General features: G+C 59.0%; 2 protein-coding genes and 1 long non-coding RNA gene across 4 annotated transcripts; 1 reads left to right on the forward strand and 2 right to left on the reverse strand.

Annotated features, from left to right (window-relative positions):
• Positions 1-576: 576 nt before the first annotated feature.
• On the reverse strand, positions 577-6,662 carry LOC310891817. 2 transcript variants are annotated; one of them, XR_014577736.1, is made up of 3 exons: positions 5,476-6,662; positions 4,280-4,807; positions 577-4,131 (listed from the first exon to the last, which is right to left on the reverse strand). It is a non-coding gene; the product is annotated as an uncharacterized lncRNA (long non-coding RNA). The 2 variants fall into 2 exon arrangements; XR_014577737.1 differs by having other exon boundaries at positions 577-3,732; positions 4,078-4,131; positions 4,280-6,662.
• A 2,213-nt stretch (positions 6,663-8,875) lies between these two features.
• On the forward strand, positions 8,876-11,505 carry LOC310891819 (uncharacterized protein). The gene is made up of 4 exons (XM_083854049.1): positions 8,876-8,974; positions 9,546-9,602; positions 10,291-10,385; positions 10,500-11,505. Exons 3-4 carry the CDS (start codon positions 10,310-10,312, stop codon positions 11,306-11,308), a joined length of 885 nt encoding a protein of 294 aa, XP_083710175.1. The 5' UTR covers positions 8,876-8,974; positions 9,546-9,602; positions 10,291-10,309; the 3' UTR covers positions 11,309-11,505.
• Positions 11,506-11,651: 146 nt separating this feature from the next.
• On the reverse strand, positions 11,652-13,722 carry LOC310891821 (prefoldin subunit 5). The gene is made up of 6 exons (XM_083854053.1): positions 13,590-13,722; positions 12,894-12,996; positions 12,711-12,742; positions 12,429-12,503; positions 11,985-12,090; positions 11,652-11,901 (listed from the first exon to the last, which is right to left on the reverse strand). The coding sequence occupies exons 1-6, from the start codon at positions 13,659-13,661 to the stop codon at positions 11,822-11,824; spliced, it is 468 nt and encodes a 155-aa protein (XP_083710179.1). The 5' UTR covers positions 13,662-13,722; the 3' UTR covers positions 11,652-11,821.
• Positions 13,723-14,155: the final 433 nt, after the last annotated feature.

Below are 14,155 nucleotides of genomic sequence, written 5' to 3' on the forward strand. Positions count from 1 at the left end.
AACCCTAACCCTAACTCTAACACTAACCTTAACCCGAAACATAACACAAACCCTAACAGTAACCATAACACTAACCCTAACAGTAACCATAAAGCCTTACACTAACCCTAACCCTGACCCTGACCTGACCCCTGACCCGGACCCCGACCCAAACCCAACCCTAACCCTAACCCTAACCCTAATCCAATATGGCCTCCCGGAAGTCCAGTGCCCGAGAACTACATCTCCGAGCATGCTCTGGGCAACTAACATGGCCTCCCGGAAGTCCAGTGCCCGAGAACTACATCTCCCGGCATGCTCTGGGAAACCAATATGGCCTCCCGGAAGTCCAGTGCCGGAAAACTACATCTCCCGGCATTCCACGGAATCCCAACATGGCCTCCTGGAAGTCCGGTGCCCGAGAACTACATCTCCCGGCATGCTCTGGGAAACCAATATGGCCTCCCGGAAGTCCAGTGCCGGAAAACTACATCTCCCGGCATTCCCCGGATTCCCAACATGGCCTCCCGGCAGTCCAGTGCTCCGAGAACTACATCTCCCGGCATGCTCTGGGAAACTAATATGGTCTCCCGGAAGTCCAGTGCCGGAAAACTACATCTCCCGGCATTCCCCGGGCTCCCAACATGGCCGCCTGGTGAGCAGCTTCTCGAGAACTACACCTCCCGACATGCTCTGGGAAGGCAACATGGCCTCCTAGAAACCCAGTGCCCAAGAACTACATTTCCCAGCACTCCCCGGAAAATTGAGCCTCGCAGCTTGCCGTAGGACGCCATTTTTTGCTCTGGTATATTCCCAGTTCCGTTTTGTGTTTATGGAGGTTTTCCCGCCGTTTTGGGGGTTTCCCCTCAATTTCGGGTTTTCAGCTCTCCATTTCAGGGTTCTTCCCCACAATTTTGGGGTTCCTTCCCCTAATTTGGTGCTTCGCCCCCCCAGTTTTGGGGTTTCCCCTCTGATTTGGGGATTCCTCACCCCCACTTCCAAGTCCCCCACAATTTTGGGGTCCCCCACGATCGTTTTTTGGCCTGCCACCCTAATATTAAGGTTCTTTCCCCCAATGTTGGGGTTCTCACCACATTTTTGAGGTTCCTTCCCTTAATTTGGGGCTTTGTCCCCCGAGATATGGGGTTTAACCCCAATTTTGGGGGGTCCCCTCTAATTTTGGGGATTCCTCCCCAGTTCTGGGGGGTCCACATTCAATTCTGGAATTTCACACTTCCATTTAAGTGTTCTTCCCCCCAATTTGGGGTTCACCCACCCAATTTTGGGGGTTCCTCCCCTAATTTGGTGGGACCCAAGCAATTTTGGGGATTGCCCCAATTTTAGAATCCCCCACCCTCCTTTTTTGGGTTTCCCCCTAATATTAAGAGTTCTTCCGCCCAATTTTAGGGGAAGGAACCTCAAAATTGTGGGGTCCCCCAAATTGGGGCTTCAACCCTTCAATTTTGGGGGTGCTCCCAACCTCTTATTTTGGCCTTCCGCCCTGATATTAGGCCTAACCACTAAGAACCCTGACCCCTAACCCTACGGCACCCAGGGATCTAACCATAACCCCTACCCCTGAAAACCCTAACCCAATAAAATTCACCCCACTAAACCCCTGAAGACCTCTGCCTAAAACCCCTAACCCTAAAAATTAGGACTGGACCCTGACCCTTATAACTCCAACCCTAACACCCTTAAAATCCTAACCCTAAACCCTGGAAACCCTAACCCTGAAACCCAACCCTAGTGCCTTAGCCCTGAAACCTTAAAACCCTAACACCTTGTTAGAAACACACTGTAACCAATAACATAGGCTCAGGCAAGGATCTCAGTGAGGTAGCATTTTTATTCGCAATTGCAATGGCAGGCATCCCACAAGCCACCTACTAGCTCCATAACACTAACTATTTATATACTTTATATACCTTTTTTTTTTTTTTCCTCTTCTCGATGACCGGGACCCTCCCCAGTTTCCCCATTGACTGGGTAATCCATGTTCACAATCTATCCAGTGCTTCATGGAAAATACACAGCTGCTGGCCTGTTACAAGTCAACTTGCTTTTTTTCTTGACTTTTTTCCTCTTTGAGGTGGTAATGGTTCTTACACTGTGATTTCCATGTAATTGCTCTAAGGATTCTGGTTGTCTGTATTTTACAAGGTTGTCTGTTCAGCTTTCTTATCACTGCAAGCATCTCTCAATACCACCTTCCTTCCCTCTAAACGATGGAACTCTGTGCAAAAACAGCATTTTTATCCCCACAACCTTGATCCCCTTACCCTAAAATCCTTATTCCCCTTAACCCAAACAACTCTAACCACAACCCTAACCCAGGTTAGGGTCACCAGGTTGCCTACCGAGTGCTTGACAGTTCCAGAAGGCGCTCTTTCCTTTGACTGGTTCCTCCTAAGGTTTACCCTCTACTAGGGAGGGAAAAGAAAAAGATAAGAAATTCAAAACCCCATATCTGCAAGCTTTCAAGATTCAACAGACCTCTTCCAGCACACTGTTCAAGCACTATGCGAACAGCTGCTCGCAAGCAGCTCGAGTCTCCCCTTCCACATCTGCAAACACCACTGAGATGACTGTGCCAGCTGCCCTTCAGTACGTGCCCAGAGGCAGACTGGATGTCTTTGCCAAAACAGTCCGGACAATGTATTAGTACACCGATGGACCGCCACGTTAGTTACCATCACTAACTGCCAGGCAGGACAGCTCCAGGCCAAACACACACACACACAGGCACACTACAAACAAAACACAGAACAACAACAAAAAAAAAAGACTCCCAGAGGGAAGCCCTATGGCAACAGCAAGTCAGAACAGGTGCTCTGCAGCAGACACAAGGAGAGACTCCAATGTCATGACCTGCAACTGGAAGCAACTGCCAGAACTGGGATGATGGAGGCATAAAAAGCCTGCCTTTAAGACAGAGACCGGAAGGATGGGGAGTGTAAACCCCTTAAGAAAAAAGGCTTTGGAAATGAATTCCAAAGCCAGAGCTCCGGATGAAGCCCACATGACTTCCACAACAGCAACAATGGAAACAGATGCAATCTGAAACCAAATATGATGCGCAACACCTGAAACACATCTGCACTTTAAGCTGCGACTGCAAGTCAAAAAGTGCTCAGATCAGCCCTACCATGATGAAACAAGCATTTAGGACCTTTGGTGTGGCTACCAAGTTGCCCATCTAATCTGTCCAGTGGAAGAAGGCAATGAGGATATCAAGACCTGAGGGGTGCGTAACATATGATGATCGTATCAGGAAACATTTGATACAAAATAAAAATTACACACACAGAAGTAGTGAGCTCTTTAAGCTCCCACTGCAAGACAAGAGTTGCTCAGCTTCCAATTGAGCATCAGCATTATTCCAATGAGGTCAAGTGTTCAATACCCTCAGGATGGCTTCCCCAGGGCCTACTGAGCACCAAGAGCCACAGCACAGACAACACAGAACACAGGCACCAAGCTGGAACTGCCCTGCCTGGCACATGCTCAAGCCCTACCTGACAGAACCCCCACCCCCCTCTCCGTCTGACCGTGCTCAATCCTGAAAGGCCCCATCCGCTGCAATGACTTAAAAGCACAGACCCTCACCCTATGGGTCCATTCACAACACCAAACCAAACATAGCACTTGCCCCCCAACTTAGCTTGGGAATGATGGGAGGCAGGTTCCATCCTCAACAAGGAGCACAAAAGCTAGCCAGGACGTTGCTTCATGCGCGAGGCTCCACTTTACCTGCAGAAATAAAGTGCCATTAGGCAAAGGCACGCAGGCCAAGCATCTTGCAATGCAACACCCACCTCAGAAACAAAACAGTAGTCAACTGACCTGCTCTGCTACTGAAATCAAATAGACAACTGCTACACAACTCCCCGCCTCCCCCTGCCAACCACCCTCAACACACAGCATTTGCCCCTGGACTTAATTCCCAGGGCTCAGAATTCATCCTCAATGTGGACCACAAAGGGCAACTAGTTCCCAGTATCTTCTTCGTCCCTGGAAAAGATGAGTCACCTAGAGGTGGACCAATAGACTGCCAAACCAAAAACAATGCCCGTTTTCCAACTTTTTGCCAGTCACCTTCCGATCCAGGCTTAGTGCTTCCATTCGCCGTGCCAAGCCAAGGTCACGTAGCTTAGACCAAGGAGAAAGAACAGACAAACGTGACAATCCACAAAACAGTCTATACTTTCTTTCCTTTTCTTTTTCTTTCCTCCTCTACCCCAACAGCCAAGAAGCCCCAGACCCACATTCCCCAACCCAGTACCACTGCTTTGCTCACCTAACATCCCAAAGAGATGCATCACGCTCCTGCTCCTCTTGCGCTCTGAGCATCTCCAGCATTTCAGAAACTGGAACTGATGACATCTGGCACGCCTCAGGAACGTGGCAAGAGATGTACTCCGCTGTTGCAAGGTGCTTGCAAAGCCTGCCTGACAGGCAAAACAAACTAACACAATCCACCAACCAACTCAGTGCCCACGCTGGCATCCACTTTTTTTGCAAGTTTCCAGCGTAGTCCGTGCCTATGACCTGGGCTACTAGAAACAAAAAGAGAAGGTCATGCCCGTGATGGACAAGCTAACAGTACAGCTCCTTACAGAGGTCTCAAGCACAGAGACCAGAGCCAGAAAAAAAACACCCTCAGGTCCACAAATACCAGAAGGCCATGAATGCACAGCAGACCTGACAGGGGTCATCACAGACTTATCCTTTACAGATGAAAAAGGTGACCCTGCTCAGCCTCTTCGTAATACTGCGCCTATGCAGTCAAGCCCCTTGTGGTGTGTACTGAAGCTCTTTGTGAATCCTGTGGACAGTTACATAAATGGCTTGATGTATCTAGAGATTAAAAAGTAACCCAAAAACAGAAGCATATATCACCACGTCCCAAAAACAAGTTAGCCAGCAACCCCTCCTAAACATACCTCTATTACGTGAATTCCAAGCACTCAAAATCTAGAAGGCTGCAAGGTCTAAAGACTCTACAGCCAAAAGTTCCAAAAATATAACAAACTGTCCCTATCCCTAAAAATGACTACACCTTAACTGCCAACTGCTGCTGTTTTCAGTTACATACTTGCACAGTGGACTTCAATGATACATTTCTCCTAAACCCTGCTCTGTCACTTTACTACCAAGGTGGGAACTTCAATAATATTTGACAAACAGGTGAAGACTAACATTAAGCCCTGTAATTCTGCAAAAATTATAAGGGACCCAGAACCACAAAGCAAACACACAAACTAACATTATCATCCTATCCATAAACATGCTATAAGAATTACTCACCTGTGGAAGAGCTACATGTAATAAAGGCACCTGCTACTATATAGATTGCTTTCCTCTAACAGATCCTACTAGTTGTTACCTCAAAAAGATGTGCATACTGGTCTCTGCTTGGAAACACATCAGTCCATAGACTCCAACCCACCTAAGGAACCTTGCAACCAACTGAAGGAAAAACAAAGCACTTACCCCAAAGAGCAGCCCAGGCACAATGAGCTCTCTGATGGCATACCTGGGGCTCATATCCATTTGCCCCCCCCCCCAGCACCCAAACCCAATCACCTGGGAAAGGGGAGTGGCAAAGCACATGAAAGTAGAAAGGGAGCAGGAGCAGCAGCAGCTGCGGTGTTTTTTGTTGTTGATTTCTTTTTTTTTTTTTTTTTTTTTAAATCTGGTTTAGCTCAACACCATGCAGAGTGCAGACAAGAGAACTGGGGTATTTCTAGAAGCAACAATCTCCATGCTTTTGCTGCAGCTTTGAATATTGAAAGGACAATATGACCAAACAAGTAACCGAAATTTTTTCAACTGGAATTAGCTCACATCTTTCTTTACATAGAAAGAAAAATCTAGGAGCATAACAGATTACACGCCAAAAAAAAAAAAAATCTATTCCATGTAATAACATCACTCTCAGGAAAAATCACGTACTTGAGTAGGCTATCTGAAAACCAAAAGGCTATGCTGATGGGTCAAAACACATTACAGGACAATGGAGCCTGGCCCTCTGCTGCACCAACTTAAAACCCATCTCTAAACTCACAAAGGCGCAACCCCAACCCAAGCACAGACACAGCATTTCAGCCCCAACATGCCTTTGGGAACTGCTGGAAAGCAGGCTTCATCCTCAGTGAGGCGTGCTCAGGCTACACGGGATGGGGCTTCAGGCACCGCTTCACCTACCAAAGAAGACCACCATCAGGAGCTGCCATGCCAGACAACCTTTTTCCCTCTACAACACCTTTCTCAGGAACCACGCAGCATTCAAGCAACCCCACATGCAACAGGACTCTGTGCCTTCTCTCTTTCCAAACAACCCTAAACATAACCCTAACCAGACCACTGAGCCAAACCCTAAGTAGGACCCTAGACAACACGTACGGCGCCACTTTCTCCCATCAAAATGTGCTCCCAACAGAAGCCTTTGGGTACACCTGAACTCCCTGGGGGAGCCTTTACGCAACCCCACACTCAACAGGACTCTGCGCCTTCACTCTTTCCAAACAACCCTAAACATTTGATGGGGATGGGATGGGGATGTGGCTGGAGATGGGAATGGGGATTGGGATTGCATCACTTCCAGCCCCTATTTGCATGCGGAGTGGCTGCAGCCCTTACACAGAGCGGGAACGCCGTGGGGGGGGACGCTGCAAGGACCCCCCCCCATCCAAAGCACTGTGCCACCCCCCCCTACCACCCCCTATCCCCCCCCCCGCCCCCAGTTCCATTAAAAAATAAAAAAATAACAATCGGGGGGTGAGGGAGGAGGGGGCACCCCCTCCGGTCCCCTTGGGCTTGGGGGGGCAGGGGTGTCGCAACGGGTGCCCCCCCCCCATTATTTCTCTCCCATCGAGCCCCCCCCCCAGCTGTCGGCCTCGCAGTATCCGGCAGCCTCGGCTCCCCCCGCTGGGCGGCCGCGGGGCCGGGGGACCGGGCTGTGGCTGGGACCTTCCTGTTCTCGGCCCCCCCCCGCCCCGCCGCCTCCTCGCCTCCCGCGACGGTGCCCCGAAACCGCTGGAAACCGCCCCCAAACCAACTGCCCCCCCCCCGTCCCCCCCCGGCACCCGCTCTTTTCCCGAGTCCCCAAAGCCGCGCCGCGGCGCCCGGAGGTGAGTGATGGGGGGGAGGGCGAAGTCGTTTGGCGGGTGGAGATTTTGGGGGGATTCCCCCCCCCCTCGCTCTTCGGTGACACCCCCCCCCCATTGCAGGGGAGGGGGGAGCCCCGCTTTGGGGGGGCTGGGGAGGCGCTGGGAGGGGGGCGGGTGATGGGGGGGTGATGTGGGTTTCCTTTGTGCCTCGCGGCCGCTCCCCCCAAAGGAAAAAAAAAAAAACGTGGGGGAAACTGAGGCACGGAGCGGGGCGGGGGGGGGGCTGTCCTTGCGTCCCCCCACGGGGGTAGAACCCGCGGGAGCCCCGGCCTCTCGATCCGCGGGGACCTGGGGAGGGCGGGCCCGGTTTGCGGCTTGGGGTTTGCTCTGGGGGGGGCACCGATGCCCCGTGCCTCAGTTTCCCCCCGCTGCGTGCAACCGCGGCTGCTTCGGCCCCTCGCCCCCCCCCCCGCTGCCCCCCGCGCCCCCCGAGTGCTGGGGGGGGGCGGGGGGGGCTGGATAAGGACCCCTGGGTGCTCAGGGGGTGCACTGGGAGCCTATGGGGATGGACTGGGCGGTGTTGGGGTGCACTGGAAAGCTGTGGAAGGGGTACTGGGAAGCAGGGGGGTGCACTGGGAACCTCTGGGGATGAACTGGGAGGCATTGGGGTGCACTGAGAGGCTGGAGAGTGCACTGGGAACCTGTGAGGATAGACTGGGAACCTATGGGGGTGGACTGGGAGACGTTGGGGTGCACTGGGAAGCTCAGGGGGGTGGACTGGGTAAGCCGGGGGGGATGAACTGGGTGATGTTGAGATGCACTGGGAAGCTGGGGGGCTACACTGGGAACCTTGGGGGTTCCACTGGGCAGTTTTGGGGTGCACTGGGCAGTTTTGGAGGGTGCACTGGGAACCTTCTGGGTGCTTTGGGGTGCACTGGGCACATACAGGGGTGCACTGGGAACCTCTGGGAGTGCACTGGGCAAACTGGGGGGCACTGGGTGGTTTTGGAGTGCACGGAGCAGCACTGGGGCACGTTGGTTAGCTTCGAGGCGCACTGGGAACCTCGGGGTGCACTGGGTGGCATTGGGGTGCACTGGAATGGACTGGGCACTTTTGGGGTGTACTGGGAACACATTGGAGTGCACTGGGGGGCTTTGAGGTGCGCCGGATGCTTTTGGAGGGTGCTTGGATCAGTTTTAGGGTGCGCTGTGCAGCCCGGAGGACATGCTGGGAACGCTTGGGGTGCACTGGGCAAACTGGGGGATGCATTGGGAGCCTTTGTGGGTGCACTGGGTAAACTGGAAGCTGCACTGGGCAAACTGGGGGCCTCACTGAGAACCTTTGTGGGTGCACCGGGCAAACTGAGAACTGCACTGGGGACCTTTGTGGGTGCACTGGGCAAACTGGGAGCTGCACTGGGAACCTTTGGGGTTGCACTGTGCAAACTGGGAGCTGCACTGGGAACCCTCAGAGTGCACTGTGCAAACTGGGAGCTGCACTGGGAACCCTCAGAGTGCACTGGGCAAACTGGGAGCTGCACTGGGGACCTTTGGGGCTGCACTGGGCCAACTGGGAGCGGCACCGTGCAACCCGGACCCTCCCCGCGCCCCCCCCCTCCCCGGGCTGCTCCGTTCCCCCCGGCCGCGCCCCCCCCGGGGTCCCGTTACCGGCCGCGGGCCCCCCCGGGGCTGCTCCTCTCCCCCCCTCCCCTCCCCGTCGCCCCCTCCTCGGTCCCCGCCGCCCCCTCCCCGTCCCCGAGGGGGGGTCGGGGCCTCCCCCGCCCCCCGCTCCCCCGGCGCCGGCGCGGAGCCGCCGCCGCCTCCTCGGGCCGGGCCGGGCGGAAGCGGCGGCGGCGGCGGCGGGGCCGCGGCGGGGCCCGGTAAGCCCGGGGCGGGGGGGGAGGAGGAGGAGGGGGGGGGAGGGAACCGGGGGGGGTGGGGAGGCGTGGGGGGGGAGCGCCGTGCCCGAGCCGCCCCCGCCCCGGTTGGTGCCCCCCCCGTGCCAAGATGGCCCCGGTCGCCGCCCGCAGCGCCGCCCCCCCCGACCCCCGCCCCCCCCCTCCCCCCCTCGGCCGCATCCTGCGGGGGCTGGGGACGGGGTTGGGGACCGGTCCGTGACCCCCCCCCTCAGTCCATGACACCCCCCCCTCCTACGGAATCCGTTGACCCCCCCCCCCCCGGCATCCGGTTCCTCCTCCCAGGATCCGCCCCCCCCCAAATCTGCACCCCCAATCCTTCCCCCCCAAAATCTTCCCCCCTCAACCCCTCAATCCCCCCCATCTGCCTTTTCCAATCCTTTCCCCCCAAAAAATCTGCCCCCCCCTCCCCCCCACCTTAGTGTCTGTGATGCCCCCCACCCCCAGTTCTGGAGGGGGCACAGCCGGGGGGGAGCCCAGTCACAGAGGGGCTGTCACCTCCCCCCCAGTGTTGCCGCCCGTGTGTCCCCCCCAGATCTCCGCTGCCGTCCCCTGGGCCGAGCACGGAGCCACTGCTGTCCCCGGAGCTGAGGTGAGGAGGGGGACGGGGGCACGGGGGAGGGACGGGACACAAAGGGATGGGGGGAGCAAAGAGGGGTGGGGGGGCACGGGAGGATGCAGGGGACACGATGGAACTGGAGGAGGGGGGGACACAAGGGACACGAAGGGGCACAAGGGGATTTGCAACGTCGAGGGGTTTGGGGTGGCACAAAGGGATTGGGGGCATCACAAGGGGATTTTTGGAGGGCACGAGGGGATTTGGGGCTATACAAGGGGATTTGGGGGGGCACGAACAGGTTTTCGGGTGGCACAAGGGCACAAACGAGTTTTTGGGCGGCACAAGGGGATTTCTGGATGGCTTGAAGGGATTTCGGGTGGCTTGAGGAGATTTGGGGCAGCACAAAGGGACCTACGTTGGCACAAAGGGATTTGGGGTGGCACAAGAGGATTTGGGGTGAAATACGGGCATTTCGGGTGACTGAAGAGGATCTGGGGTGCCACAAGGGGATTTGCGGTGGCACAAAGTGTCCTGGGGGGACCACAAAGGGTCCTGGGGGGGCCATGAAGGGCCCCTAGCCCCCCAGCAGTTGCTGTAACCCCCCAAGGGCCGGGCACCCGCACGCAGCCACCGGTGCTTGGAGGCAGCACGGGGTGGGGGGCGTCAGAGAGGGTTTTGGGGTGGGGGTCCTGTGCTCAGCCAAGGGCTCGGCGCCCCCCAGGCCCCCCCCAGCCGCCCCCATGGAGCAGGACGAGCCCTGCGTGGTGGAGCTCCATGACTCGGACGAGGCAGGCATGGTGCGGAGGGTCTACATCGGTGAGGAGGGGGGCGCAGAGCCCCAGGGGGCAGAAAAGAGCCCCGGGGGAGTGGAAAGGAGTCTTGGGGGGGGGAGGTTCCCAGCCCCCTCCCCAGCCTCTCTGTGGCCTACAGCTGATGATGGCATCGTGAGCGACTGCGAGGATGAGGTGCTGCCGCACGAGATCATCCAGACCGTCATCCCCCACAGCCCCCTGGCCTCCAAGGGCAAGAGGCGGGGGGCGGCGGGGGGCCGGGGGGCCGGTGCCGGCTCAGCGGCAGGGGGCTACGGCGAGGAGGAGCAGGAGGGCAGCGGGGGGCGGCTGCGGGGGGGGCGGCAGCGCCCCTTTATCTGCAACGAGTGCGGGAAGAGCTTCAGCCACTGGTCCAAGCTGCTGCGGCACCAGCGGACTCACACCGGGGAGCGGCCGAGCACGTGTGGGGAGTGTGGGAAGAGCTTCAGCCAGAACTCGCACCTGGTGCAGCACCGCCGCACGCACACCGGGGAGAAGCCGTACCGCTGCGGGGACTGCGGGAAGAGCTTCAGCTGGAGCTCCAACCTGATCCAGCACCAGCGTATCCACACCGGGGAGAAGCCCTACACCTGCGGGCAGTGCGGGAAGAGCTTCACGCAGAGCAAGAACCTCATCAAGCACCAGCGCACCCACTCGGGCGCCCGGCCCCACCGCTGCGGGCAGTGCGGCCGCGGCTTCGCCCAGAGCACCAACCTGCTGAAGCACCAGCGGGTGCACGCCGCCCGCAGCCAGCCCCCGGCCTGCCCCGAGTGCGGGCAGAGCTGCCACGACGGTGCCGAGCTGGAGCGGCACCGGGCGCAGGCACACGGCCACGAGCCCTACATCTGTGTGGAGTGCGGGGAGAGCTTCGCCAAGAGCGCCACGCTCAACCGCCACAAGCGCGTGCACAAGCCGCTCTTCGTGCGCTGAGCCAGGCCGCGGGCGGGCGGGCAGACGGACGGACTGCGCTGCCCATGCCGTGGGGCTCGGGCCCACGACGCCCTCGGCGAAGGGCTGGAACCCACAGTTGTACATAGCGCGGGGCCGGGAGGAGGTGAGGGCAGAAGCCGCCACCGGGGCGAGGGGCCTGGGCACGGCTGTAGAATAAAGTACTTCTGTTGGGGGAAGGCGTCTGAGTTTTGTTGGACTGGGGGGGCTCCGCCACGTCCTCACCCCTGTGTAAGAGAGGTGGAGGGGCCGGGGCAGTTTCTCGGTTGCTTTTGGGGGCGCTCCCCCCAGCCCCGCGGTTCGAGAAGCAGCAGGCAGCGCTGGGGATGTTCCCACATCTCAATTTATTCCACACGCTGGCAGCGAGGGGCTGCCTACAAAAAGGGGAAGGGTCGGGGCATTGGCAAGGCGAGGAGCACGGGGAGGGGACACACTGCAGTCCGTGCCCCCGGCCCAGCAATGATGCAGAGGAAGGCAGCCCCCCGAGGCCGAAGGCTACGCCTTGGTGGTGGCACCCTGCGCTGCCCCCAGGGTTGTGAGCTGCTGGATCTTCTGGCTCATCATCTCCACCACGGCTGTGGGAAGAGGAGGCACCGGGGCGGTGAGGGGGCTGCCAGGGGGGCCCCAGGTGCTGAGCTGTGGCGGCGCTGGCCCTTACCCTGCTTCATGGCGTGCTTCTCCTGCAGCGCCGGCTGGATCTTCTCCATCTGCTTGGTCAGGAAGTCGATCTTCCGCTTGAAAAAGTCTCGGGCATCATTTGCCGTCTGAGCAGATAAAGGGCAACAGCGGCCTCGGGGCGCTGAGATCCTGCACGCCGCAGCCGGAGGCAGCCCCGTTCATCACCTGCCGCCAAAAGGCGGCTGCTCCGGGGCCAAGCCCGTGCTCCACGCACACCAGCACAGCCCCCGGGGGCGTGCAAAGGTGCTGAGCACCCTGCTGGGAGCCCCATTGCCCTCCCGGGGCTCAGAAATCAGCCTGCTTGCGCCATGGGGAAGCAGCGGCCGCAACGGCCCCAACCCAATGGCCGTTGGTGCAAACAGGCATGGGAGCAGTTCCCTAATTGCCAAACCGCCCTGTGACACTCCCGGCGCTCACCCCTCACCTTCTCCACGTAGTAGCCGGTTCCAACGTCGATCAGGACGCGCTCAACATCCGAGAGCTTCCCAGGGACGTACATCTGGCGGGGACAGTCAGGGAAAGCAGGGGACCAGGACGGTTACGCACCTCCCGGAGCAAAGCCCCGAGCTGGGGCAGAGCCGGGGCGCTGGCAGCACCACGCCATGCTGCCAGCGCAGGTTTGTGCTGGATCAACGGCACTGAGGGATGGAACCGATGGCCCTAAAGACCCCCGGGGTGTTAATGGTGTGGGGTCAGCAAAGGATACAGAGCTGGTGAGCGGCACCAGCAGGTCCTTCCCTGTGGGAGAGCAAGCAGAGAAGTGAGCACCAGGGCAAGGGGAGCCCCCAAGAACAGAGGTTGCTGCCTCTGTGCCCCAGGTGATTTTGAGCGAGATTCAGAGCCGGTGAGGCCAGGAGGGAGGAAATCGGCCCCTCGGGGTCCCACTCGCCTTCATTGCTTTTGTTGAGGACATTGAGGCAGTCCTTGGCTTCCACATACTTGGTCTGCACCACCTTGAGCTGGGCGATGGAGGACGAGAGGAACTCCACCTCCTGGGGAGAGAGCGTGCGGCCCGGCCGCGGGGGGACGGCTGGAGGGGACCCAAGGGCCGGAGGGGGCCCTCGTGGGGCTGGGTCCGCAGGGTCCCTTCTGGAGCTGGTTTTTGGGAACGGCCCCAAACCAGCCACGGGAGATCAGAGGGTGAGCCCTGGAGCCCAAGAGGGATGGGCGCAGGGGGAGCAGGAGGGAAACGGCCTCATCCCGGGGAGGGCACCAAGGTGGGGGCTGTCCCCAGCCGTGCCCCCCGCGGAAACGGGACTGGGGGACGTCGGGCGTGAAGCACCCTGCTGCGCAGCTCCTGTGGGCCAGCCGGCCCCACGCATCCTCCCTGGGCCCCACACACCTCCTCCCAGGCTCACACACTCCCCGTAAGCCGCACAGCCCCCCTCGTGCCCCACAGATTCCTCCAGGCCGCCACAGCCCCCCTGGGGCCGCAAAAGTCCCCCCCCAAACCTCCAGGCCCAGCCTCGCCCCACACACCTCCCCGCAGCCCCCCCCCCCAGGCCCCCCCATTCCTCCCGGGCCCCACAACCCCTCCTGCCCCCCCCAGCCCCCTTTGTGCCCCCCAAGCCCCCCCCGGCCCCACCTGGTCGAGCTGCCCCTTGAGCACCTCCAGCTGCGGCAGGCTCAGCTCCGCCACGTTCACGGCCTGCGCCATCTTGGGCCCGGCCGCACCTCCCCGCCCCGCAGCGCCCCCCGGTGGCCGGAGGACCCCCGGGACCCCCCCCCGCCCCCCAAGTTTCGGGGACCCGCAAAGGCAGCAGGTGCCGGGGGGGGTAGCAGAGGGGGGGCTGTGCCCGCTCCCAGAAAAAGGGGGAGTCCAGGGGGCAGCACCCCATTGCCCCCTCCCAAAGGAAAAAAGTTGCCGCCCCCCAGGAGGGGGACCCAAAGGTGCAGCCCCCCAGGAGCGCAGGCTGGATCCTCACTGCAGAGGGGGCTCCTCTGAGCCATGGGGGGCACACCAAGCAGCCCCCCCCCAACTGTTTGAGGGAGGCCCGGGGTCTCCCTCACAAACCAAGGGTGAAAGGGGGGGCTCTGAGACACCTCTGGGGGCAGGGGACCCCTCAGAAAAGGAAGGGTCCAGTTGTGGGACAGGGGACAAAGGGGAGCAGGACTGGAGAAGAGGAGGCTCAGGGGAGACCTCAATGCTCC

Source organism: Anser anser (assembly GCF_964211835.1).
Source record: "Anser anser genome assembly, contig: HAP1_SCAFFOLD_57, whole genome shotgun sequence".
NCBI lineage: Eukaryota > Metazoa > Chordata > Aves > Anseriformes > Anatidae > Anser > Anser anser.

Coding starts and splice junctions, on each gene's coding strand:
- LOC310891819 (XM_083854049.1), top strand. CDS start 10,310: ATGGAGCAGGACGAGCCCTGCGTGGTGGAGCTCCATGACTCGGACGAG. Junction 10,386..10,499: donor GGTGCGGAGGGTCTACATCG/GTGAGGAGGGGG, acceptor TGTGGCCTACAG/CTGATGATGGCATCGTGAGC.
- LOC310891821 (XM_083854053.1), bottom strand. CDS start 13,661: ATGGCGCAGGCCGTGAACGTGGCGGAGCTGAGCCTGCCGCAGCTGGAG. Junction 12,997..13,589: donor TCAAGGGGCAGCTCGACCAG/GTGGGGCCGGGG, acceptor CTCTCTCCCCAG/GAGGTGGAGTTCCTCTCGTC. Junction 11,902..11,984: donor GAAGCACGCCATGAAGCAGG/GTAAGGGCCAGC, acceptor CTCTTCCCACAG/CCGTGGTGGAGATGATGAGC.